Source organism: Chrysemys picta, chromosome 1 (genome assembly GCF_011386835.1).
Source record: "Chrysemys picta bellii isolate R12L10 chromosome 1, ASM1138683v2, whole genome shotgun sequence".
NCBI classification, from domain to species: Eukaryota; Metazoa; Chordata; order Testudines; family Emydidae; genus Chrysemys; species Chrysemys picta.
The window spans coordinates 158,227,683-158,254,698 of record NC_088791.1 but is presented as its reverse complement, the minus strand read 5'-3'; the positions used below and the strand labels follow the sequence as shown (position 1 = coordinate 158,254,698).

At 42.5% G+C, this 27,016-nt stretch overlaps 3 protein-coding genes across 15 annotated transcripts in view; 2 read left to right on the top strand and 1 right to left on the bottom strand.

Moving 5' to 3' along the window:
* The window catches only part of SENP7 (SUMO specific peptidase 7), a 79,372-nt gene extending 74,859 nt beyond the window's left edge, over positions 1–4,513 (top strand). For 12 of the 13 annotated variants that reach the window (XR_010599492.1, XR_010599491.1, XR_010599493.1 and 9 more), the window contains 2 exons: positions 500–650; positions 2,144–4,513. Coding sequence is in view for 9 of the 13 variants with exons in the window: in XM_008162865.3 (XP_008161087.2) it covers positions 500–650; positions 2,144–2,281 (289 nt within the window). In the remaining 4 variants the exon portion in view is untranslated. Of the gene's footprint in view, positions 1–499; positions 651–2,143 lie in introns of those variants that run through there. The other variant, XM_042853303.2, reaches the window with a different exon arrangement.
* The window catches only part of LOC101940241 (putative protein ARB2BP), a 260,593-nt gene that overhangs the window by 80,784 nt on the left and 152,793 nt on the right, over positions 1–27,016 (bottom strand). The gene's annotated exons all lie outside the window — the stretch shown is intronic.
* The window catches only part of IMPG2 (interphotoreceptor matrix proteoglycan 2), an 88,020-nt gene continuing 72,474 nt past the window's right edge, over positions 11,471–27,016 (top strand). The window contains exons 1-2 of the mRNA XM_065567523.1: positions 11,471–11,612; positions 12,141–12,431. Coding sequence (XP_065423595.1) covers positions 11,471–11,612; positions 12,141–12,431 — 433 coding nt within the window. The remainder of the gene's footprint in view (positions 11,613–12,140; positions 12,432–27,016) is intronic.

The window sequence follows — 27,016 nt, the reverse complement described above, 5'->3', positions numbered from 1 at the left end:
TTGTTCCTAATTTAAATGATGACGTTAGTTTTATGGTTTGCTTAGCGTGAACAAGATGCTTTTTATTTATTTTTGTGTGAGAGAATCGTTTGACAACATGAACCTAATTCACAAACTTTATACTCTGCATAATAATCATGCAGGATAACTGTAGCTCCTTCAAGTGTCCAAGTTTAAGAAGTGTCGTTGCGTCTTTCTGACGGCTTCAGGAAACCCTGCACAGATGGCTGGTCAGAATTGCCTTCCCATTAAAACTTACTTTGGCTATCTCATGCATGATATAAATTATTTGGGATGGACATGTGTGGGTATAACACAGTACTGAACCATGGAATTATCTGTACATTTTCAAGTGAGTTTTTGTGAGAGGTTGTGGAAGCAAGTTGGTTAGAAAATTGTGGTGTTTACTCAGTACTATCCTAAAACAGGCAATACCCCAAAAAGGTGAGAGTTTAGGAGGCCATGTCTTGAGTATTTAACTTACTCTGTTTTATTTCAGATACCTGGAAATAGAGTGGGAAGCTAAACGAAAAACACACCGGGAATTCAGCAAATCAACGATGATGGATTTCTGTCCCAGAGTCCCAAAACAGGATAACAGCAGTGATTGTGGGGTATATTTACTGCAGTATGTGGAAACCTTCTTCCAGGTACAGTATAGAAATATTACAAATGTCTGCTTATAACCTTCTTCTGGGTGAAATCCTCAAATCCCTCTGAACGCCTAATGGTGAGGCATAATATATTGTTCCACTTGAGGAAAGGGAGAGAAGATCTACCCTTAACCTGGAGGCAGGGCTGCAGGGCAGCCCCCTCTGTTTTCCTTTGCAGCTGGAGTATAGGCAACTGCCCTTCTACCTCCCTCGAATAGCGTTTTCTGGCCACTTGATCCAGTGTGGCTTCTACCCTCAGCCTGTCAACTTTGCTGGTGTATTTGACGTCTATGCAGAGCATGCTTTTTTGGCATGTGGGGGCGGGGGAAGAGGGAACCCTGGCATATTTTTACTGCCCCTTTTCTACATCCCTGAACCAAAGTCCTGTGCATGGACAGTCTTCTGTGGGTCCTCACCCATGGGCAAATTTCTCTGTGCAGAAGAGCACGATAAGCTCCTGCATAGATGGTGAGCCAAAGTTCAGCACTGATCTTTCTGAACAGCTCACTTTCTAGCCACCTGGTGAGGTACTCTGAGTCTTACCTTTTTTCTCTTCATTATAACTTAATGTTTAGATTTCACATTTTTCTTCCTCTGAATGATTAAATGTGTGATCATTTAAATAAGTAATTCAAAGAAGTTGGTTTAAACAAATCTTGTTTTATCTGCCCACAGGCTGGGCTTGTGGAAGCTAATTTTTAGCATCCAAGCATCTGGTTTAGTTAGGACAAGCACATTCTCTGCCCCCACCTCCATTGTCCTTCTCCACCAGCATAATGTGGTATAGAGGTCCCAGTGACAGAGCAAGTATTCTGTCCCAGCCATCTTGTCTGATGCCACAGGGAAAGAGGTCCTGGCTTAACCTGCCATCTCCCTCTTTGGTGTCCTGCTGAACCCTGTAAAGGCATTCTTCATGCTTGTCATTTCTTCACCAGCAGACAATCTGGCAGGGGAGACAGGTGGGACTGTTATGCTGTTAGAAAACTTCATCCTGCAACATACAATTTTCAGGGCCACGTGTGACTAATTAGCTAGTGTGCATAATGTGCGCATGTGTGCTCTCTCTCGCCCCCCAGTGTCACACTTTTTCCCCCTCCTATCCTGCTGTCTTCCCTCTCCGTGCTAATTGCAGAGTGTTGTTTCCTCCCTCTCCATGAATTAAGATACATTCCCAAAGGGCCATGGTTCTACAGATGCTATCTTTTCAGATGGGACTTCCTCCCTTTCTCTGCCTATGTGAGTGTTGGGCACAAGAGATGTCAGAATGTATCTCCCAAAACTGACTCTTTAAAAGGGTCTTATCCAGTTTCCTAAGGCAAACTGCTACGTTGTGTAGCTTATTCCTTATTGTACATTTCCAGTCTTTAACATTGTATGGCGTGTAAGCTAGGATAGTGCTGTCCAGTCTCAGCAATAGTGTGCATGGAAGTCTAGTGAAAAAGCTGGAAGTGCAAAGATATCTTTTTAAAAACTACTTTTTTTGCCACCAGGATCCTGTTGTTAACTTTGAGCTACCAATGCATTTGGAGCGGTGGTTCCCTCGTCGGGTGGTGAGGAGCAAACGGGAAGAAATTCGAGACCTGATCTTGCAACTGCACTTGCAACAGCAAAGCGGCAGCAGCAGCTAATGAATCTGTTCAGCCAAACCTGGCACAAACGTTTACAATAAAATTGCCGGAAAGCTGCTTAGGAGCATTTAGCCTCTTCCTTATGAGAAAGAAAAAATGCCACATAGTATTTTTGTTCGTTTGTTGTAAATTTATTCTGAGGCTTTATATTTGAATTGTATGGTTAGAGGGTGCAGGGAGGGGTGGGTGTAGATAAAGTGTAAATATGTAATTTAAAATTAATATTTGTTGGTTAACTGAATTTTCACTTGGAATCTGGAAGCAGCATACAGGTATGTGCCGTAAAGATGTGAAAATATTTTAATTCTAAGGAGTGTGTTCCTCACCATTTGTTACATTCATGTAACTCTGGGAGCTGAGTAAGCATATAGGTGTCATATGTGATGCCTCCTTGTTTAACTTGACGACTGATAATATGATCTCAGACCTATTATTGTAAGTTTCCCCATTTTGCAATTCTCGTGTATAGTATGAATACTATGTATTTTTTAGTTTGAGAATATAGTACTGAATCTCTTTAGAGATGCCTTTTGTGGTATATTTTGTAATAAACTGAATCAGGAGTAACCTGCACCCAACAGGAGATCAGCCTGTTGAGAGTTGAAATTGCTGTTTAAGTGTTTCCATCATAAAACTTATTTTCAAAGGAGATGAAAACATTTGCCCCAGGGTGAAGCTTGAAGCCTTGCAAGGTGAAAAGTGGACTTTCTTCTATATTTTTAGATCCTTTTTTCCCTTAACCAAATTTTTAGAAAATGGTCTTGATTTTAAAATATAAATACATGCTGGTTGCAAAGACAGTAAATTAAATCCTACTCATCTTACTCTTGTGGGTTGTCCTATTGACTCTGATAGGATGACTTGCATGTGTATAAGACAAGCAAGGTTTGGCCCAGTATGTTGGTTTTAGGGGCTCTAATGTGAAATATATGCACAGGCCTTCACTCAAAAAAACTCATTATATGCATATATGTAATATGTCTTAAGAGACTGCATACATATTCCAATGTCTATTCCTGCAAACAATTAGGTCTGTACATAACTTTACTGATGGGAGTTGGTCCTATTGAATCCTATTGAGTAAAGATACTTGGATGTTTAAGAGTTTGAACAGGGCCTTTATTTGATAAGCTAGAACAAGTGAGTGTATATATATATTTAGCCAGTTTTTCAAAGAGACTTTAGTCAAAGAAAGGTTTAATGACCTTTTAATATATGTGTATTTCTCCCATGGTCACTAATGGGAGTTAAGTGGCTGTGTTGAGAAGAAGCTTTCTTCTGTTCTCTGTGGTAAGTCAGTACATGTTTCAGAGCTGCCTTTGAAAGAATTGTATTTCAATTAATCAACAACACTTCTATGTTTTAAAGCAGCATTTCAGCTGAGAACCAGAAAAAGTTGGAGCCTTCAAAGCTGAAAGTGAATTGCAGAACTAAAATGAAAATGGAGGGAAGGCCAGAAATGTGTTGAATGCTCCTAGAACCGAGGCTCGGGGCCAGATCCTCAGCTGGTGTAAACCAGCGCAACTCAGTTGACTTAATTTATATCATTGGGAGAATCTGGCCTTCACTGTAGGAGTGCACTCAGCACAGAAATGCATTCTGTCTCAAACCAGGAAGTGCTGGGTGATTTTATGGGGCGAGGAAAAATATTTTTAAACCAAGTTTTTTTGCTGAGTGCCATTACCTTCTGCCTATCTTCAGCCAACTTAGTGGGAGCAGTCATTATGCATTTCTGGGCTTAACATCATTTCCTTTTTAATTTTTCAGTTGACCTTTTCAAGCTTAAACTATAGCAACTTCATTTCTTATTTGCATGAGGTAAGAGCATCAGTCTCAGCCTCCATGAACATATGTTGCTTTCCTTACCTTAACCACAGCATCAGAATGATTATAGACGTAAGTTTTTGTATTTATTGTAGACATGGATAAAAGACTAAGTAAATAAATGTATATGGTCACACTAAGCTTTTTCAGTTGATGGATATTTTTTCTCGTGAGCCTGGTAAAGTTGTATTATAAATTTGTTTTTTTACTACAGTAAAATTGGTTTTCATCATAAAATAGTACTAGTGCTCTTTTAGTTGGGCTTGTTTGTACATTTTAAAACATAAAAGAAGGGGCAATCTTTTAAAATCACTTTTATGACATTGAGACCTTCCTTACAAATTGATGATGGAAATGTGTTTTGAGAATGCCACTGTTTGACATTAAAAATCTTTAAAAGTTGTTGAATTTGATTGTTCCTTTTTTTTTTTTATATATAACCAATGAGTTCAATATAAGCTGGAGTATTTTATCAACTTGTCACTTACCTACCATATCTGTTGTTAACCCATGTGGGGTTTTTTGGTTTTGTTTTGTTTTGTTTTTTGAGTACTGTAACTTATCTAATTAATTTTGAACACGGCTATTCTAGTTGTTGCTATTCAGCCCTTAAAAAGGCAACATAAATTAGAACCACCCTGAGACTGCTCTGACTTGCATCAGGGGCCAAACTGGTACAACCAACTTTGCCCACATGTTCCCTAACCCTCCAGATCCTGTGTCAAGCACAGTATAGTGGACTAGGGGATTGAGGGCATAGAGTTTAACACTAGTTCAAAAGCTACAGTTCATAGTAAAGTTTATAACTGCGTGTACAACTTTGGCAACAGGATGCTTTACTCTATTTAAAAACCTATAGTTTACAAAATATTGATCTATTTAAACTGAAGGTTGCCAGACTCTGGCAGTGCCAGGCCAGCAGTGACAGCAGATTTCAGAAGGTTGCTTGAGTACCAAGAGAATGCTTTGGTACCAAGTCACAGAAAAGTCAATTCCAGAAACTCACCACAAGAGCAACCCAGCAGAAACAAAGATGAAGATCTGAGAGGCTGTAGGAAGTAAATCCTTGATTAAAATGTGTAAATGACTAGTCATCAGTAAGCATCAAAGGATTGAGGTAGTCATACATCAATTGAGTGTTTTTAAAAGTGTTTGTGGGCTCCTGGATTTGTCCATTGGAATGGAAGGCATAGACCTCTAGTAATTCACCTATCTTATCTGAGACTGAACTTCTAGGTCTTGACCCTGAAATTAACTCATTTTAGGAGACACATGCTACACCCCAAAAGTGAAAAAGATGGGGGAAATCAGACAGCCAGCACTCTTACCTTGATAATGGCAGAGGCGGGGGATGCTGCATTAGGCAACCAGGGATCCAAATACTCCTGTTTCCAGATTTAAGATCAGCAACCTAGAGTCAGAAGAAAAGGCCTCATGGGCTTTAAATATTGTGAAAGGATAAGTGCAGGCATCCTGGCATCATGATTTCACTCAAATTACTGAGCAAGGTAAAATGTGTGCTCTAGATCAACCGCTCCAAACAGGAGGAAGACTAAGACTAAGACTACTACACTGGAAAGCTTGTGAGCAGATTAAATTTAGAAGTGTTAGATTAATTTAGTTGACTATTTCATTTCCGAGTTGCTGCTGCTTACTCAAATAATGCACAATAATATGTTGTTGAAATATTGTCGTATGATTAAGATGTTGTTTAAAGTATAATTGGACTCCTAGCAAGAGACAATTTAGAAGCTCGATACTTGAACCATGGAAGAGGGGAAAAGACAGGAGGATTCTACAGACACCTAAGTCTTTCTTAGAACTGTTAATAGTTGACATGTTGCCTTGGACATATCTTTATTTTGCATTGTTTATTTTCTGATAAATGATTTTCCCTGTTATGCTCAGCAGAAATTGTGGTTGAAACTTTTCTATGTTTCTATGGTCTGTTTAATTCAGAAAATATATTTGTTTGTTTTCTGTATGCACAACAAATACCAGTAAAGAAATTATTTTAATGCTGGGTGTTAAAATTATGCATTCAACAGGTTTCTGTTGCCCTGCAGAAAAATTGTAACACAAGTAATATACTTGCTTCTTAGCAGTGACACAAAGGTAGTTAAAAGGAAAATAAAAAAACGTTTTAGAACTTAAATGGCCATCAGAAATGCTAAGGCAGGCTGTGGCTAAAGGTAGGCAAGTTTTGTACTATCCAAATTCTGTGAGTGGAGCTGAGTACCTGACGCTCCTCAACATCACTCAGAATTTGCCCTTCTGCCGTCGTATCTGGGCGAGAAAACTTTGTACCTGTTTTCCAACCAGAGTGCAAGCTCTGAGACATAGACAGTGCTCAGGCATTTTTACCACTGTGTCATAAAAATGTGCTCAGACTGGGTTTTGTTGGGATGGTCATAGTGGCGGGAGTACCTGAGCCATTGTCTGCATTAGCATTTGTAGCGTTGATAGTCAAGGACCAACTGCACAGTGGTGGATAATGGGAACAACATTTTCTTGTGTAGATAAGGTGTCATAACTATAAAGGGAAGGGTAACAGCTGTCCTGTGTACAGTACTATAAAATCCCTCCTGGCCAGAGACTCCAAAATCCTTTTCCCTGTAAAGGGTTAAGAAGCTCAGGTAACCTGGCTGGCATCTGACCTAAAGGACCAATAAGGGGACAAGATACTTTCAAATCTTGGGGGGGGGGGAAGGCTTTTGTTTGTGTTCTTTGTTTGGGAGTGTGTTCGTTCTCGGGACTGAGAGGGACCAGACATCAATCCAGGTTCTCCACATCTCTCTAAACAAGTCTCTCCTATTTCAAACTTGTAAGTAAATAGCCAGGCAAGGCGTGTTAGTTTTCCTTTGTTTTCTCAACTTGTAAATGTACCTTTTACTAGAGTGTTTATCTTTGTTTGCTGTACTTTGAACCTAAGACTAGAGGGGAGTCCTCTGAGCTCTTTAAGTTTGATTACCCTGTAAGGTTAATTTCCATACTGATTTTACAGAGATGATTTTTACCTTTTTCTTTAATTAAAAGCTTTCTTTTTAGAACCTGATTGATTTTTCCTTGTTTTAAGATCCAAGGGGTTTGGATCTTGATTCACCAGGAGTTGGTGGGAGGAAGGAGGGGCGATGGTTAATTTCTCCCTGTTGTAGATCCCAGGGGGGTTGGAACTGTATTCACCAGGAGTTGGTGGGAGGAAGGAGGGGGAATGGTTAATTTCTCCTTGTTTTAAAATCCAAGGGGTTTGGATCTGTATTCACCAGGGAATTGGTGAAGGTTTTTCAAGGCTTCCCAGGGAGGGAAAATTGATGGTGGCAGCGGAACCAGAGCTAAGCTGGTAGTTAAGCTTAGAAGTTTTCATGCAGGCCCCTACATTTGTACCCTAAAGTTCAAAGTGGGGATCCAGCCTTGACATAAGGTATTTATGGGAGCCAACAAACAGCAGTGTTGTTGCAAAAAGAGAAAATGTCTAATATCCTCAGGAATCTATCATTTGAAAATTTCTAATCTGCACTTTTAAAGGAAGATAGGAGGAAAATCTCACTGCTTTGTAATATCATGACCTCTGTTACTTAGCATAATGAACGTACAAAAGCAAAAGTGACTTATTTGACCCATAAAAACTTGCTACAATATCCTAACATTAATTTGGCTCAAAAATCACTCTGCCCTGATAAAAAAATAAGCATTGAAGGGCTAACGGACCTACTTTTTTGTTTTCTGCTGGTGTTTGGTGTGTTGTCCACATATCCCTAGTAGGAGCCATCTGTTTCCCTCCCCGTATGCTGTTCTTGGTCCCTTTCTGCCTGTAGAATATGTTCTTAGGACAGGGTTTTTCAAATTGGTTCATAGGCCTAGTCTACACTACGAGTTTAGGTCGACTTTAGCAGCGTTAAATCGAATTAAGCCTGGACATGTCCACATGACGAAGCCCTTTTTTTCGACTTAAAGGGTCCTTTAAACCGGTTTCTTTACTACACCTTCGAGGGGATTAGCGCTAAAATTGGCATTTGCGGGTCAGATTTGGGGTAGTGTGGACGGAATTTGACGTTATTGGCCTCCGGGAGCTATCCCACAGTGCTTCATTGTGACCGCTCTGGACAGCACTCTCAACTCAGATGCACTGACCAGGTAGACAGAAAAAGCCCCGCGAAGTTTTGAATTTCATTTCCTGTTTGCCCAGCGTGTAGAGCACAGGTGACCACGCAGAGCTCATTAGCACAGGTAACCATGATGGAGTCCCAGGATCGCAAAAGAGCTCCAGCATGGACAGAACGGGAGGTATGGGATCTGCTCGCCATATGGGGAGGGGAATCAGTGCTAGCTGAACTCCGTAGCAGTAAACGAAATGGCAAAATATTAGAAAAGGTCTCAAAGGCCATGAAGAACAGAGACCATAACAGGGACGCACAGCAGTGCCGTATGAAAATTAAGGAGCTAAGGCAAGCCTACCACAAAGCCAGAGAGGCAAACGGAAGGTCCGGGGCAGAGCCGCAAACATGCCGCTTCTACGCGAAGCTGCATGCGATGCTAGAGGGTGCAGCCACCACTACCCCAACCGTGTGCTTTGACTCCGTCAATGGAGAAACACGCAACAGGGAAGCGGGTTCGGGGTACGAGGAAGATGATGATGAAGACAATGAAGAGCGCTCACAGCAAGGAAGCGGAGAAACCGGTTTCCCCAACAGCCAGGATATGTTTATCACCCTGGACCTGGAACCAGTAACCCCGGAACTCACCCAAGGCGTGCTCCCAGACCCTGAGGGCACACAAGGGACCTCTGGTGAGCGTACCTTTGTAAATATTACACATGGTTTAAAAGCCAGCGTGTTTAATGATTAATGATTAATTTGCCCTGGCAATCACAGCCAGTACAGCTATTGGAAAAGTCTGTTAACGTGTTTGGGGATGGAGCGGAAATCCTCCAGGGACATCTCCAGAAAGCTCTCCTTCATCTACTCCCAAAGCCTTTGCAAATGGTTTCTGGGGAGGGCTGCCTTATCCCGTCAGCCATAGTAGGACACTTTACCATGCCAGGCCAGTAGTACGTAGTCTGGAATCATTGCATAAGAAAGCATGGCAGCGTATGGTCCTGGTGTTTGCTGGCATGCAGACAACATCCATTCCTTATCTCTTTGTTATCCTCAGGAGAGTGATATCATTCACGGTCACCTGGTTGAAATGGGGTGATTTTATTAAGGGGTATTACTGAGTAAGGTCTGTGCATTGCTATAATCTGATGTAGCAGTACTTTGCTAGCTCTGTCACCTGAAGAAAGAAGTGAGTAGAGACACATTGCTTCATTGCTACCTATGCGGGGGGTGAGGATCTAAGTCAATTAGCATGTTCTTTTAAAGCTTCCCAAATATTTGTAACTAATACAAGTGGAGGAGGAGCAAAGATGTTAATGACGAAGACCTTCCACTGAGGAACTGTTCTTAATATGGATTGATGTTGTTTGGCTAGCGTGTGTAAAAGGGAAGGAAATTGAAGAGCCAATGAAAAACGTGCTTAATTAAGTGTGAAAGGTACTGTCCTTGTTAACGACACGACAAGATCCGGTAAAGAGCTTAGCTGGCCAGATTAAAACTAAAAAATTGTCTCCTCAATCCATCTGCTAACTCCAAGGAGCTTGCTTTCAGCACCTTTTGTTATTTCTGAAATGAAGTGGAATACTGTACTTCCTTTGCCAAGAAAATAATCTCCGAGACATTTTGGCTGACTTTTGTTGTGGTTTAATAATAATAATCCTTTTGTCAAAGACAATTACATGTGACGTCAGTAAATTTTCGAGAGGGGAAGGCAACTGACTGTATGTTAAAAAGGGATTTTTTTCCCCCCTTGCCTTTGTTTTTTAGCCAAAATAAATATGCTGAACTTTCCTTGGAAAATCCATCTGGGTGTCTTGATTTTTGTGTTGATTGAAGGGGATCTTCACGTATTTACAGGTAACACAACTCTTATCTTCATTCTCATGTCCTTGTTTTCAATGGTTTAATGATAGCACTATATGAACATGAAAACAGCTCTTTAGTTTAACTAAAGTATGATAATATGGAGAACTACATGTGACCAGGTTCTGCTCTGTAATAACAGTGTAAATCGGAAGTAATTCCATTGTCTTCCATGGAGTTACTCTAGATTTACATTGTGGTAACTGAGTAGATGTAGCTACAGACTGTTATGTTTTGATATGTGACCCTTTCCAGGTTTTGACCGGCATGAAATACCAATGAAAGCATTTTTTATTTGTTGCTTTTTCTTAATAACTTACAATGGAAGGTCTTAATATCGGAGATCCTGCAGCTTTGCATAGATGTTTAAGATGTTGTTGTACTTTAGAAAGAATAGGGGTTTACCCCCATGAACCTAGCCAACATTTTCTTTTCTTTCTCGTGGTTATGCACCATCTGGTTGTGGCTTTCCACCCCAGAGGAGGCTAAATTTTGGTGGGTATGTACAGCATATGGGGCTTACTCCTACATACATTGAAATAAAAAGCAAAGTTCCTGTTAACTTTAATGGTGCAGAATCAGGGCCGTGGTTTTAACAGCACTTTGGATTGAAAGTACTCTTATCTATCACCACTATTCCTGTAGTGAATGCTTCTGATACCTTATTATTCTTCCTCTACCTCACTTTGTCTGCTAACGATATTCCCCTGGACTTGTAGAATTGTATAGTTTTGGGTCATCTGACTATATGATACAGAACTTTGCTGACTGTGGTTACCACTAGACAGGTCTCTTCCAACCCCACACCCCCCATGAGGTTGTGGGCTTTTTGTGTTTTTCTTTGTTTACTGTGCCTTGTGTTGATGAACTACCTGGGGGAAGGAGATATAATGGCTGACTGTTGATATGATTCACAATTCAATCCAGAGATATGAAGATCAAACAAGATTTGTGTAGAAAGGGAGCATGCAATAGAGAGCGCATCTCAACCCCTTAGCTTAATTGTTCTCTTTCCTTATTTAGACTCTGAATCAGCAAGCCTTTAAGCACACGTCAGTTTTCTCAGAGGGGTAGTTCCGCTGACTTCAATGGGCCAACTCGTGTGTGTGTGTGTGTACATATATAGTGTGTGTGTGTGTGTATATATATATATATGTTAAACATGTGCATTGGTGTTTGCAGGATCAGGGTGATAGTGCTGATAGTTCATTATCAAGATGCTGCAAAGAAGTTAAAATTATTTAAAATAAAGACAGGTCCAGCCAGCCATCGTCAGGACAGAATATTTGGGGTAGATGACTTGTAGTGTGTCAGAAAACCACTGGGCATAAAAAGTTGCCAGCTCTAGCGGTAGCTTTTTTGAGGACGCCTACTTATTTGGAACTAGATTTAGACCTTAACTGGCAACATGAGAGAGGCCAAGGACAGAATGGGCTGTAAAGATCGAACTCCCCCCACCTGGTCTCTCCTGGTGAGGAGTGAAGGTTTTTGGAGCAGCAATGCAGGGGAGGCTTTTGCTGCTATGGCCTATGCTGTTGCCTGTGCTGTGTGTAAATGGAGTACTTGAGTTTCCATGGTGGTCAATATAGCACTTTCCACAATGCCAGCACTAAATTCACATTTAAATACAAATTCGTAAGCAGTTTTTCAGTTGAGACCACTCCCTCAGGAGGTAAAACCCTGGGCTTACCTTGATTTAAACTTTTGCCAAGTGATCATGTGAAACCAATTGCACGATGAACCAAACAAATGAAAATTCAGCTAGAAGGTATACATTCCCTTGATAACATGGTAAATTCAGAGTTGCTGGGGAAATCACAAACACCTTTCCTATGATAAATGCAGCTCATTCTCTGCTACCTTGCCCACTTGCACCAGTGCATCTGAGAGGAGAATTGGGCCCTTTTAAAATGACTAATGAAAAACCAAATCCCTTTTGGCCAAATTCTATGGTTCTTAATCAAAACTCCCACTGAATTCAACTAGAGGTTTGGACTGGAGGATATCAACTATAACCGTACTGCCCAGAAATCCAGGGCAGTGGTGTTGGGATATATAGAATGGTGTAACTCTGTCAGCTGAGTCTTGCATATGGTTTAATTTTACAGCAGAAACTTACTCCGCTGCAGAGGAAATCAAAGGTAAGGATGCTAGACCAACAACTCAACCCAATGGCTGGCAATTAGTAAACCCTTCCCTGTCTCCTGAGTCAAGACAACGTACTGAATTCACAGGAAAGGAACACCTCAACAGGCGTGTGTTGTTTCGAAGGAAGAGGTCCATCCTGTTTCCTAGTGGAGTTAAAATTTGTCCAGATGAGACTGGTGAGCAGGCCATTGCCAACCATCTGAAATACTTCAAACTCCGAGGTAAGTGAGCGCAGGGAAGCTGACACAGTGCTCTATAGCAGTGTTACGGTAAGTAAGGATGCAACCATTGCATGTTTAATAGATAATTGATTTTAAAAAGTGTGGTATTTGTTATAAACATTAATACTTATCATACAAAGAGGCCCTAGGTTAAGTACATTACCTAAGAAATTTTGCTTTTGTTCCTTGATAACTCATAATAATTGCATATGAGCTAACAACCCTGGCTAGCCACACTTGGCTTGGCGATCTCTCAGTCCTCGCAATCAAAGCTCCTCCATAATAACCAAGACAACTATACCAGTGTGACTTCCTATGTGAACATCCTTATTCCAGAATAGGAGAGGCTTTTTCAATTGAATTAATGTTGCTTTGAAAGGGGTTTAAACTTAACTGGAAAAAAACAGACACTTTTTTCTGGATAAGGGTCCATATTGGAAGTTATAACAGTATAACTGGTATTACTTACCCATGTAGGGAAAGTTAGGCTCCTAAGTTACGGAGGCCTGGTCTACACTCTGGGAAATTAGGTTAGTATAGCTATATGTCACTCAGGGTGTGAAAAATCCATTCCCTTGAGCGACACAGTTAAACTAAGCTAACCCCTGGCGAATTCCCCCAGCGACCTAGCTCCTGCCTCTCAGGAAGTGGAAAACTCAAACTGACAGGAGAATCCTTCCTGTCTGTGTAGATAGTATCTTGACTTAAAATGCTACCGTGGTGCAGCTGCAGCACTTCACTGTAGACAAGGCCATAGACATTTCTGGAAATTCTGTCCTAAGTGACTTGCCTAAGTCACACACAGTCTGTGGCAGAAGAGGCATTGGATCCTGGGTCTCCCCAGTCTCAGGCTAGCTCTCTAACCACTGGACCATTCTTTTTTCTATGCTCAACAGTCTCACAACCCTACCCTCTCTCAATTTTTGAAGTAGTAGCCAGATGAAGGACTTCCTGTAGTGTAGCCCTATTGGAATCAGAATCCCTCTCTCACACAGTCAGTAGTGGTGCTAGTCTGTAATGTAAACTCTCTCTCAATAAAATTCCTGAGGTCTAAATGTGTGCTAAACTTCCAGCACGAAAAAACCAGCACTGGAAGCGTTGGAACAATGATGGGATGACTTCTGCAGCATAAATTAAATACTCTGTCCATTCAGATTCATGATACGGCATTGCCAATATAAGCAAATTAGGCTGGATCCTGTCAGGTTCAATCTAGGTCTAAAATGAGTTGTCCCCCTTTTAAGAAGGGACTGTCGAGAGGTATGTGGAAGCTGTCTGGGAAGCTCTCTCTTTTCATTCTTCACCTTAGCTCCCTCTCCTCTTGCATTGCTGCCATCTGATCCATTGATTTTTCTCTGTTTCTGCATAGCACTCTCTCTCCAGTTGCTAAGTATACAACTGGGAATTATCAATTCATAGCGACCATTTCAGAAGTCATAGCCACTGAATACTTCATGTTTTCTTTTATAGCTAAGCTCATCTGAGCCCAACACGAGCCTCACATGTCAACTAAAGACAGCTTTACTGGCTTCTGGGAGGTTGTGAGAGCTGCTGAGGTTGCCTCTGCTTGAAGTAGATGTTGCCTCTTGGGTGTTTTTGTTATAGGCTGCAAGCTGAGTGCTCATCTCTTGTGACTAGATCACTCCATGGAGATTTTTAAACAGAACTTCCCCATTACTTTTTATGGGGAAATTCTACTTACAAATCAAATGCATGATGTGGCACCTGGTGTTAGACCTCCTGTAATTCACATAGAGAACAACACAAGAGGTACTAAAAATATATGATGAAACATGAAAAATTCACAGTGAAACTGAATGGGGCATATAGAAAATCAGTATTCTCTACACTTAATTATGTCTGCATTTTCAAATCTATTATTATTAGCAGTCTAGTAATACCGAGAGGTCCATCTAAGATTACAGGCATCGTTGTACTGTGCTGTACCACTCCATAGTAAGAGACCAAGGAGCTGACAGTCTAAAAAGGAAGGATGCACTGCGTGGGAGAGGAAAGCGAGGTTCAGGGAGGAAGTGACTTGTTCAGGGTCATCCTAGCAGGTCAGTGGCAGAGCCAGAAATACATGCCAGGTCTTCTGTGTCTCATTCCAGTGCCATAGTCACTCTAATCACATACCTAAATCGCAAAACAACCCACTACTTGGAATAGAGTTAGCATTTTTTTACTTTCATTAGCAGCACTATCTGACCAATCTGGGGTTCTCATTGCCTCTACACTCCTTAGTGTTTTATACCCCTCTGTGCTCTTTGTAGTGATAGTCATAAAGAGACTTTAAAAAAAAAAAAAAGAGTATCTACAGATGGAAGCCAGTCTATCCAGACATTTATATCATACAGTTAATATATATACAGTATATATATACAGTTAATCACTGTAATATCTGAACATGTAACCGAAGAGTTAGGTTCATGGATACCTATGAATACCTGTAGAGTTGATATGGATACACAGTTTGGGTTTGATCCTGCCAAGTGCTGAGCTTCTAGACAGGGTTAAATGGGTGTTTGTGAACTCTAAATGCAACAGGTGCTGACATGGGAGTTAAAGGCATTTGGCATATCACAGGATCAGGCCCTATATGAGTATATGGGTGGGATTATTAGCACATGCTCTTTTAAGATTAACTTCTTTGCTGCTGCGGAAAGTAGTTTGCAAACAAATTATTATTTAAAGGTCACAGTGTCCACTGGGCAGCACTGAGACGCACCTTGACAAGATTGACTTGATGGAAGCCTAAGAGTGTAGAAGTTCTAATCATGAATGCACTGTGAAACATATTGAAAATAATGTTAGTGCTTATCGTTCAGGGGATTGGTAATGAAAGCCCAGGTTAGTGCTAACTGAAAATTGTTGCCATCTGTTGGATGTTGCATGGTTTCTCTCCACTTCTTCACAAAACTCACCGCAACCAGCGCAAATGGGCAGTCCTGTTGGCCGGTCTCAGTAGAGAGGCCAAGCATTGGATCAGCCAAATTGAACTACCCTCCCAGCGGGAGGTGTAAATGGAGTTAGGGTGAAGGCAGCATGGGGAAGCTTGCACTGCTATGCCCTGTGCTGTACCTGCACAGTGGGTAAATATAAGAGTCTGGTTGCTAGCACTGTCAGCCTGGCACCATTCACCAGTACCAAATGCTTTCTCTCTCTTTGGGATGTCTGAGCTTAAGCACTGTGATGGTGGCTGCCTTTTCTATGCAGGCTCCAAAGTTCCTTGTGCATTCTTCTCCCACATAGGGCCATACACAATCTGGCTCTGTATGCTCGTATACATTTCAGAGTTTATTCCTTAGGACAAAAGCACTTCTCTTAATGTGAACTTTCAGATGGCCGGAGTGGTATACATTCTTCCTATCAGGTCTGTGTTGGCCAGCCTGTACTTAAAATACATTATCTAAAAATACTGATCACAGAAGAAGGAATTAGTCAATGTATTGGGTGTAACAGTTAATAATGAAAGAGTTGGAGGTGATTTTCAATGCTGTACTTGAGAAAGAAAAGTGTTTCTTAGGGGAATGAATCCTAGGGATTTTATTCATATTTATGGCCAATGGCTTTGGTTATTCCAGAGGTGGGACTGAGCCATCCACACTGAGCCACCCTCTTCTTCCTAAATGGGGTGGGGGATAGCTCAGTGGTTTGAGCATTGGCCTGCTAAACCCAGGGTTATGAGTTCAATCCTTGAAGGGGCCACTTAAGGACCTGAGGCAAAATCAGTACTTAGTCCTGCTAGTGAAGGCAGGCAGCTGGACTTGATGACCTTTCAAGGTCCCTTCCAGTTCTAGAAGATAGGATATCTCCATTTATTTATTTATTTAGTTATTTATTTAAATTTGGGTTGGTTCAGATCCAAAGTTATTTGGGATTGGTGCTATAAAATTTGGATCACAGTTTGGATTTTGAAAAACCTTCTCCCCTCAAAGTTTGGGATGATCAAGTTTTAATTCAGGACTATCTCTTATTAAAATAAAAGGATTTTAATGATGAAATGGTTTCAGTAATAATTATTAGTATTGAACCACAAAAATAAAACGAAGTGTCTGTTTGATTGAAAGACCTTAACAGAAAGGCTGAAGTTTCAACTTGTTACTCAACCCTTAACTAAAGGTGAACAGAAGTAGCTTTAAAAACAAAACAAAATTAATCAACTTTATTGAGTGGCCAAAGCTGATAAAAGGCATTTTAATTAAACAAAGGGGCTAATTTAGTAAATCAGTGCATCATTTTCTCTGCTTAGCACTTTTCTGCATTGTTTCCAGCCAAGCAAATTTTCATGCCTGGTTTAATACACAGACAACACATTCTGGGGTTTGTGATGGAAGCAGTGGTTCAGCCTCTCCTTCATCTGAGATCTTAGGTGTTAGCATGTGCAGCTAAAAAGCTCCATTTTCTCCAGAGAGCTTTTTCTCTCTGTACTGCAGTTCTGTATGGAGGTGGGTTGTGTGCTGTTTAGACTTAGTGCTGCTGTTGTTGTGAATTCTATCTTTAATTGTTTCCGTGTGCTGTCTAAAGGTTGCCCTGTTCAACCCCATATGCATTTCAACAGCAGAGGAAGGGATCTGTGTGTGTGCATATACATATATTATAATCTGTTTGGCAAGTGTTAATGAAACCTTTGGATGAGAAGTACCTTAGAAGTGTCAATCATTCTTTTTATTACTATGACCCTGAGTCTCACAACCTTACAGACTGAGCCATGCAGTTCCGCAGAAGCAACAAGAGAAGCTATTGACATCCTGCTGCTTCAGAAAAGCCTATCCTGCCTGATTCAGAACTCCTAGTCAACCGTACACGATTCAACTCTTAAGAAGCACTAATGGGATTAAATGAGGATAAAACTCCAGCACTGCCCACTTACACAAATGACCAGCAAGCTACCCCACCCCCTACTAGGTGTCCAATACTGTCATATGTTGTCCCTCCTGTTAACCTCACAAATCCCTTCATATCAAGTGAGATGTAATAGGCTAAGTGACTCTTTCTCTTCAGAACGCTAAACGCTAAAACCAGAGCCAAAAGCACAGTTCCTTGGGAATTAGTGCGTCCCATACGGATGGGTGAGGGGCATGTAACGGGCAAAGTTTCAACATAGGATTTCAGACAGAGGAACTCATGGAAGTCTTAAATGGTTATTTTGAAAAGAACAGTGCAGCCTGCAGGGAAGGGAATTTTAAACAAAGACTTTTTTCCCCTCCAAAAGATTTGGCCATGTCAGTGCGCTCTCAAACTGGATGTAAAACTAGGCTGACCAGATAGCAAGTGTCAAAAATCAAGACAGGAGGTGGGGTGCCTATGTGAGAAAAAGACCCCAAAATCGGGACTGTCCCTATAAAATCAGGACATCTGGTCACCCTATGTAAAACTTCAGTGGAGATAGTAACACTTAACCGCCTTTGTTAGGGGCTTAGAATTCTACAGGTGAAACATACTGTAAAAATGCACAGTGTTGTAAGCATCAGGTTTGAAACATCTGCACTCCTTCACCCCAGGTTAGAATCCTGGCAGTTTCAGTTTCCTCCTTTCACAATAGATCAGTTGAGTTTCACATGGTTTTACTGTGTATAGGGCTTTCTGATACAGCCTTTAAAACCAAGGCCCTGTCGGCTCTGCGTGGGCATTAAGAGCCCATGGAACTTTTATTCATTAGAGTGCGAGTTTGCACCAGTGTCCTGAGCAAAAATTCCTGCTTGTGCCTTTAGTACAGCAAACTGGTTGTTCCCCTTCTAGCTGGGCTGTAGTTCAGTGGTGCATTAAATGATTTTTGAAGCACTCCTTGTGGATGAAAGATGCTATGTAAATGTAAGACCTCCATTTTGAGAGAGAGGATGGGACGGGCTATATGATTTCCATTCCTGGCTCTGCCACTGATTTGCTGTGTGATTTACTAGAGTCACACATCCTCTCAGTACCTCAGTTTCCCCATCTGTAAAATAGGGAGAGTAATACTTCCTTAGCAGTATTGTGTAAGGCTTTAGTCATTAAGGTTTGTAAAGTGCTTTGAGTTCTTTAAATGAAGGGTGCTATAGAAGTGCAAAGTATTATTATTTTAATATTTTCTCTCTTTCAAGAGTTCTGAATTACCATCACCAGGTATGGATGGAAGTCATTTCCAGTAGAAGCTTCCCTTTCCACCCACATACAACTTCTAGCCTCTTTTTTTAACTGCCTTGAAAGACTGGTCTTGATTTAGTGATGGTTTTTAATCAGTATCATCTGCTAGGGATTAAGGGGGGTTGATCAGAAATCCTGTCTCCTCCATGGGCTGATCCCGCAAACACCACCAGGTATAATCCCATACAAGTCCAGTAAATGTTTTTCCAGGGCAAGGACTAATGAAGACTGCAGGATCTAGCCAGATGGGTGAGCTCTTTCCATTTGTGTTGAGGGCTAGCATTTGTACTCAAATGGTTTCTGGCAGCGTCACTGCATCTGAAGCTGTGTCAGCATTTCTGTTGATACCATGGTTTTTCAGGGATTCACAACTCGCTTGCAGAACTTCATTCCTGACTAAACTTTTCATTCATGGCCTTGGTGTATGAGCAGACTTCTCTTTCTTTATTTTACTTCACATTTTAAATCTGGCTTGGCAACTGGAGTTCAACTAAGAAGTTCAGCCATCTGAGCTGCTTTTTGCATTCAAATCTATAAAATGGCTTTGATTTCAACAATGAACTTCGATATGAATGATGGCATAATATTGTTCCAGAAAGTCTTGAGAATGTGGATGGAAAGGAGGAAGCTTGGGGATAAGGCACAGGACTGTGATTTGCAGTGCGTTCGGTACCCAGCTCTGCCACAGACTTCTTGTGGGACCTGGGGCAAGTCACTGAATCTCTCCGAGCCTCAGTTCCCCTTCTGTAAAATGGGGATGATAGCACTTCCCTAGCTCACGGTGGTGGTGTGAGGATAAATACATTAATGTTTATGAGGTGCTCAGATACTCTGATAACGTAGGCCATACAGTATCCTAGGTAGATGGAACATACAGGAAGAGGACAATATCAAATGGTTGTGATGCTGCATTTTGCAGAGAGATTGCAATGCGTGAGTGGTGGCTGCTTTTCATAAAGGATTAAATTCGGAGAGGTGCTCAGCATATGCAGTTTCCATTGATTTCACTGGGAATTTGCAGAAGCGTGGCACCTGTTAGGATTTAGTTCAAGATTTGTACAGGGTATGCACTGCCCAGAAGGAGTGGGAGGGGGAGTGAACTCTTTTGTAAACGTAAAGAAATTAAAACAGAATGCTCTGCTAATGTGTACTAGATTGATACCTTTTCTAACCATCTGGGTTCACCCCACCTCAGATCTTGTCTCTGTTTAGCCCTAAGTGATCAAGAAGAGAAGCCTTCCTCATTAAGTGTTAATTTAAACACTTAAAGAGGAAAGCTTCCCTTCGTTATGGTCCTCTGATTGAGTAAGCGAATTTCTGCCTTGATTTGGAAGCCTAGAGCAATGTTTCTCAATGACTGGACCATGGACCAACGCAGGTCCCTGAGATCTCCCTGACACAGTTTAGGAAGGCAGCAAGCCGGTCCCTGGTATCAAAAAGGTTGAGAAACACTGACTCCTGTTATCTTCTTTCATTGTGTTCCTCCGTTCAGTTTATAGTTGAATCAGTGGTGTTTGAGTGGCAGTTAACATCTTCCTGTTGAAGGCCTGAATTAATTCAATTGCTTGATCACGACCCTTGTTTGCTTTGCACCAAATTCTTCCCTAGGATATGCATGGGCAACTCCCACTGAAGCCATCTGGAGTTGGGCTTGCACATGTGACGGCAGAATGTGGCCCTGGGTACAGATCGATAAGTGAGACAAAACCTTTGGTAAGGCTATATGTACACTAGCACTTTTGTTGGTAAAGCTCTTGTTGGTCAGGGGTGTGATTGACATAAGTTATACCAACAGAAGCACTGGTGTGGACAGCACTATGTTGGTGGGAGACACTCTCCTGCCAACATAGCTACCGCCGCTCATTGTGGGTGGTTTCATTATGCTGACAGGAGAGGTCTCTCACGCCACAGAGAGCGGCTACACAGGAGACCTTACAGCGGCGCAGCTGTAGTGGTATAGCTGTACCAGTGTAAGGTCTCTAGTGTAAACATGGCCTAAGTGAGTTATCAGTTTTTATTGGAAACTGACGGCACAGTGGGATCATGAGGCTCAGGAAGCAAGATGAAGTCGTGGGACCTGACTGAACAGTGCATGATGCTTGTTGACTAACGTGTGTCTCTTCAAGGCCACCTGACAGCTGAAAGCTGAATAACCAGGCATTATGTTCCTGTTTGTGGAAGGGAATTGCTATGCATGGCTTTGAAAATATAGCTCAGAATGGCTTTTGTCTTGATAGCTTTGAAGGACCCCAAAGTGGAGACCCGGGGTCAGACTGAGCAAAAAAAGATAGAGAAGCAAGGAGCCTCCCCGCCTTATATCCCTGTGCAAGGGCCAGTCATAGTTGACATGGGGAAGTAACCTACCCAAAGGAGGTGAGGGAAGAGCCTCTCTGCCTTCCCTCCAGTATGGGCTATGGCCATTTAAAGGATGGAAAGTATGGGTGTTCTTTCGGAACACTGGCCTGTTCAGGAAGCTGCAAGCAGGGACTTTCTTCCTGGACCAGAAGATCACTGTAGGGGAAGTCGAAATGCCCATTGTGATCCTGGGAGACCCTGCCTACTCTTTAATGCCATGGCTTATGAAGCCATACACGGGGCAACTTCACAGCAGCAAGGAGTGGTTCAACAACAGGTTGAGCAAGTGCAGAATGACTGTTGAGTGTGCTTTTGGCGTTTAAAGGCCTGCTGGTGCTGCCTCTATGGGAAGCTGGACCTGGCCGATGACAATATTCCTATACTTATAGCCGCGTGCTGTACACTCCATAATATTTGGGAAGGGAAGGGTGAAAGCTTCACTCAGGGCTGGACCGCAGAGGCTCAGCACCTGGAGGCTGAGTTTGAACAGCCAGAGACCAGGGCTATTAGAGGGGTGTAGCATGGGGCCATAAGGATCAGGGATGCCCTGAGGCAGCAATTTGAAGCTGAAAGCCACTAATATTTGTTGCTGTGCTTGGGAGTGCAGTGCTTGTAGTGCTAGGAGGTGATTAGTGCAGATGATGCAATATGTGGGTTTAACATAATTGTATGTTGCTTTGCAGGGCTCTTTTTGCTTTCAATTAATAGAATAAAGATTGCTTTCAAACCAACACAGTTCTTTTATTAAACGATAATAACCGGAGGAGACAATCATACCAAAAAAGCATCAGCAGTGAGGAGGATGGGGGAAGGAAAGGTCCCAGGAGGAGGTGGTGTCCCGGGATGGCTAAAGATTTGTGTATGTCCAGGGATCATACCCAGCTTTCTCCTTTGGAGTACAATGCAGTGGGTGCTGTACTTCAGCAGGGCCAGATTGCAGAGGGACGGGTGTTGAGTGCAGTCGGTAGTGAGAGTCCACACTGTTGGACTGTGTCGGGGGAGGAGTGGAATGCCGCAAGTATAGACTGGAGCCAGGAGGTTGATAAGAGTGTGTTGGCGGTGTCTGGGGAGAGCATAGGAAAGAGTTTTGCAACAGCGGGTGCAGGGGAGGGTGGGTGCAGAGCTGCTCGGTTTGAAGAGCTAGTATTGCCTGGAGTGTGTCCGCTTGGCGCTCCATAATGTTGAAGAGCCGCTCCATGGCTTCATTCTGGCGTGCCACATTCTCCTTTCGGGTCCTCGTCTCGCAGTCCTGCCAATCCTTCAATTCTTGTTTCTTGGCGGCGGAGTGCATCATAACATCACGCAGAAAGTCCTCCTTGGTTCTTCTTGGCTGCTTTCTAATTCTGCACAGCCATTCAGCTGCCAGTAACAGAGGAAGGCTTGGCTCCCAAGGTCATCTGTGAAGTTTAAATGCAACATTTTACAGAAGCAGTATTGTTTGCAACACAAAGAACACTGATTCAGTGTTTTAAAACACAGCCACTCTTCACATACCTGTCACTAACTGGCTGACCCCAGGCAAGCACATAAGAGCCACAAGACCCCCAAAATGGTTAATAGCTGCAGAGGCAGGGTAAATCACTCTTCCTGGACCATGCTGTACACTGGGCACGTGGCTCTTGGGGAGAACCAGCACTGTAGGGGGAGCCTGATAATCATTCCTGTCCCCACACTTTCCACAGGATGTGATCATTATGGAAGATATCTTGCCGCTGAGGGTGAGCAGGGAATCAAGGGAGGGTCTTCTCCAAGACTGTGGCTTCTGCCCTGACCCTTATGCCGCTCACCTGTGTGCAGCAATTGTGCCCCACCACCACCACTGTGATGGCAGAGTGGCACGGGAAAGTTACCATTAATGGGGCAAGAAACAAAGCAGCTCTGCCAAAGAACCTGTGGCAACAGATTGCCCATTATCTCCACAAGGGTTTCCTGGAGATCTCTGAGGGAGACTCCCATGAAGTGAGGGAGTCAATCAACAGCCTGTTCCATCACTCACACTAGGCATGCAGTGGGAGACAAGCCTGCTTTCTGCAACCCTCCTGCCCCCAACAACTCGCTTCAGCGATTCCCAAAATCAAATCCACTTACCAGGGGCCTCCTCTCCTGTTTGCACTTTGCCAACAGCTGTGACTGGCTAGCCTCCTCCGAGTCATCCTCTGCCTCTGGGTCTCCCTCCACATCCTCGTCCAAGATTTCCTCCTCTTGGCTCAGTCCACTCTCAACTGGCATGCTAGCCACCGAAGTATCCACAGTGGTCTTCGCAGTGGAGGTGGGGTCACCACTGAGTATCGCGTCCAGCTCTTTGTAGAACCGGCAGCATGTGGGCACAGCATTGGAGCAGTGGTTTGCCTCCCGTGCCTTGTGGTAGGCGTTCTGTAGCTCCTTCGCTTAGACCCTGCACTGCAGTGTATCCCAGTCATAGCTCTTTCTGTCATGCATCATGAAATTTGTCCAGAGGTATCATAATTCCTACGGCTGGAGCGCAGCTGTGACTGCACTGCCTCCTCTCCCCGAATGCTGATGAGATCCAGCAGTTCGGCATTGCTCCAAGCGGGGGATCGCCTGGTGCGTGGAGCAGGCGTCACCACCTGGAAAGATGCGCCGAGACCACTGCACGTGTCACCAAGCAAACAGGAAGGGGACTTGCAAAATTCCAAAGGAATGTACAGGGTCGGGATGAAGGTTGGTCACCTGAAGGCAGGGCAGTAGAGTTCAAACCGATGACCAGAGAGGTGAGAACAGGCATTGTGGGACACCTCTCGGAGGCCAGTCACAGCGCTGTAATCAACCTGGGTGTCTACACTGGCACCACAGCGCTGTAGCCCCGGCGCAGAAAGCTCTGTGCCTTCGTTGAGGTGGTTTTTTTTAAAGTGCTGCAACTGCACAGTTTCTGCCCACTAAGTGGCTTGGCAGTGTGTACACCTCAGGAGTTACAACGCAGAAAGCTGCCTTACTACACAGAAACTTGGCAGTGTAGACAGGGCCCAAGTCTTTTGCTTTAAAGTTGGGTTTTTAATTATGAAGACTGTTGGCCATATCGTTATCTTTTCCTAAACTCCTGCTTTCCTTTTTTGGTCTCCTACCTCATTTGCTTTTATCACCTTCGAATTTGAAAAGGGTAGTTTTTTTAGGTTTTATTGTATTTTCATCTGTTTTCATTAAGTTGTGCAGTGTATAGAATACTTAAGGCGAGGGAAAGGCAGAAGGGAGGGATACTTATACATAAAAATGATTTTGTACTTTTTGGTGGGAGAGGCAAGGAGCATGGCCTTGGGCAGGGCCAAGGCAGGGGGCAGGGCCTTGGGGGTCCAGTTACCAGGAATTAGAAAGTAGCACCTTATTTTGCAATTTGACCCATTTAAATAAATAGGGGAATTTGCAGAATAAGGTACTACTCAGTGGGAACGTGGTTGGCAGAATGACCAGTTTGTTTAGTTTGGCAGTCAGCACATGCAGTCGTAGTGTTCGAATGAACACCAATGGAAATCACAGTACAAATTTGTCCAATACTTTTATCTCTCCCCAAATCCACAGGGTCACATGAGTGAATTCTCATCAGACTATTTAGGAGCCAGAAATAACCCCCCCCCCAGTTACCCCCATATATAATTGATTTCATTGGCGGTGACTAGGTGTAAATGAGGGGAGAATTTGACTCCCCATCTCTTTCCCTCCTCCACGGAAAAAATGTGACCATATTTTTCCAGCTAAATTTGGTTAATGGCATCAGAACCCACAGATGGCGCAGCACCTGTGAGATTGGGATTCAGGGTTGGTGGGGGGGACGACTAATTCTAATTGAAAGGAGACACAACAAATCCCTAATCTAACAGGAGCTGATTGGGAGCAAATGTCCATGCTGCAGCAGCTTGTAGTAGTCAGGGGAAATACTGTTGATCAAATTAATTTTAAAAATGAGATTAAACATATTTAAAACTGTTAAAGAAAACTGCCTGGGATTATTACCGCTAGTTATTACTTGCATCTGGGCAGCCAGTACTTGGTCTGTTGCTGTTTGAAAACCTTGTGGGGTCAGCCAGAGCCTCTGCAAAGATTTGCAAGAGATGTGTGTCTGCACTTCAACTTCCGTCTGTTTCATGTCACAATTACAGCCTGTTGGAAAACTCGTCCCAATCATTTGGAATGGGAGTAGGATAGATACTACACTGCATTGGATACCTGGGAGGGCCCTATACTCCACTATAGGATACGAATAACTCCCAATGAAATCAATTAGAATTACTTCTATCCTGTGGTATTAGAATAGTGTTCTGGATTTGAGGCTGATCTCAGGCCTTTCCTAAACCCTCACATCTGAGAGAGAGCGGGAGGAAACATTGCAGAGGTTAGTGGTGATAGTTTGAGCTATGTTAGTGCCCAGAGGTCCCAGTCAGGATCCAGGCCCCATGATGGTCTTTGCCTACCAAAGAGTTTGCTATCTAAGAAGGCAAGTGACACACACAATCAAATACATACATTTTTCAAAAAATATATGTACATTTGCCACTTTTACTTATGAATAGATAAAATTAAGTGCCACTTCTCTCAATTTGCCCTTCAACTTGAGCAAAAATTGACTGATTTTTGCATAGACATCACAACAGATATGAGGCAGTCTTCAGTAGTCATTACCCAGTTTTTATAGTGCTTTACAGACCAAAGTAATCAACCTGGAAGCTGGTAAGATTTCAGTGCAACTACACCTCTACCTCGCTATAACGCTGTCCTCGGGAGCCAAAAAATCTTACCGCGTTATAGGTGAAACCGCGTTATATTGAACTTGCTTTGATCCGCCAGAGTGCGCAGCCCCCCCCCTGGAGCACTGCTTTACCGCTTTATATCCAAATTTGTGTTATATTGGGGTAGAGGTGTACCAGAAAATTGGTATATACTTCATGCAGCGAACACTGCATATACAGTATATACAGTACTTTATTTTGCACTAGCTGTAGCTTCTGAGCGATCTCCAAAACTACTACTCTGTAGAGTGTACTGCAACAATCCAGCTTGGAAGTCACAAAGATCTGGATAACTGGCAAGCTCCACATCAGAGAGAAATACCGGTACTTAAAAGTGCCTCACCAGACAGCAACAGAAAAAGGTGTTCTTGCCTACCAGTGCCATCTGGGACTCCATGATCAGTCAGATGTCCAAGAGCACCATTAAATTGTGAAACAGTTTCATAAAGTTATAATTTATAAGCCCAGTACATCCAGGAAATGCACATTCCTTGCATGTATGGAGGGACATAACGTGCATATAAAAATTTCCCAACGGTATCTCTGAAAGACACCAGACTTTTTTAATTCTTAGTTAAACCAGTGCAATGTGTTTAACCCAAAGAGCATCTGACACCCAGAGGTAATCGTAATCAAGTTTCGGATCTTGGCAGCACAGAGAGGTTTTTTTTTTTTTTTTTTTTTTTAAGCTGCTTGAAGAAAATGACTTTCTTAAGAAATATTCAAGGTCAGTTCCCTATAGGGTCTGGCTGAGTATGTCAAACTTTCCCTGAAAGCAAAGCATTCCTCTGCCAAACTACTGTATATAGCTGGCGGAGGAAAATCCCATAAATCTCTCTCCTCCATTTATCCTGGGTCAAAGAGAGGTTCTTGCATGAGCATTATGTGACCAACTGCTCTGACTGGAAAACAGAGAGAGATTAGAGCATGAACAGTACAGGAAGAGAATTTAACCTTGTGGTCACAAACCTTTTCAGCTTACAGCTCAGAGTCAGCCCTTTGGAAATACATAGATACAGTAATGTTAGAATAGCTCTTTATTTTTTTAAGCACATCACATTTTCATCGCATGATTCTAGCCCTAATTTTCAGTAGCCATTAACACAATGATAGCTTCCAATATTTATTTTAAGTCAGTCACACAATTGCCTTCAAAGGAATTGTATTGAGAATTGAACATCTAGAAACTTTTTCAATACAAACTAATTATAATACTGGTAAATTTAAATGCTGGCTGCACTTTACCTTTGGTACCACAATACTGCAGTTAACGTGTATCTTCTGTGTAGGTGCTCACTTTTTAAAATTAGGAGCACAGTGTACAAGGGATAACTTTACCCACAGTTGAAATGCAGCTACTTCTGG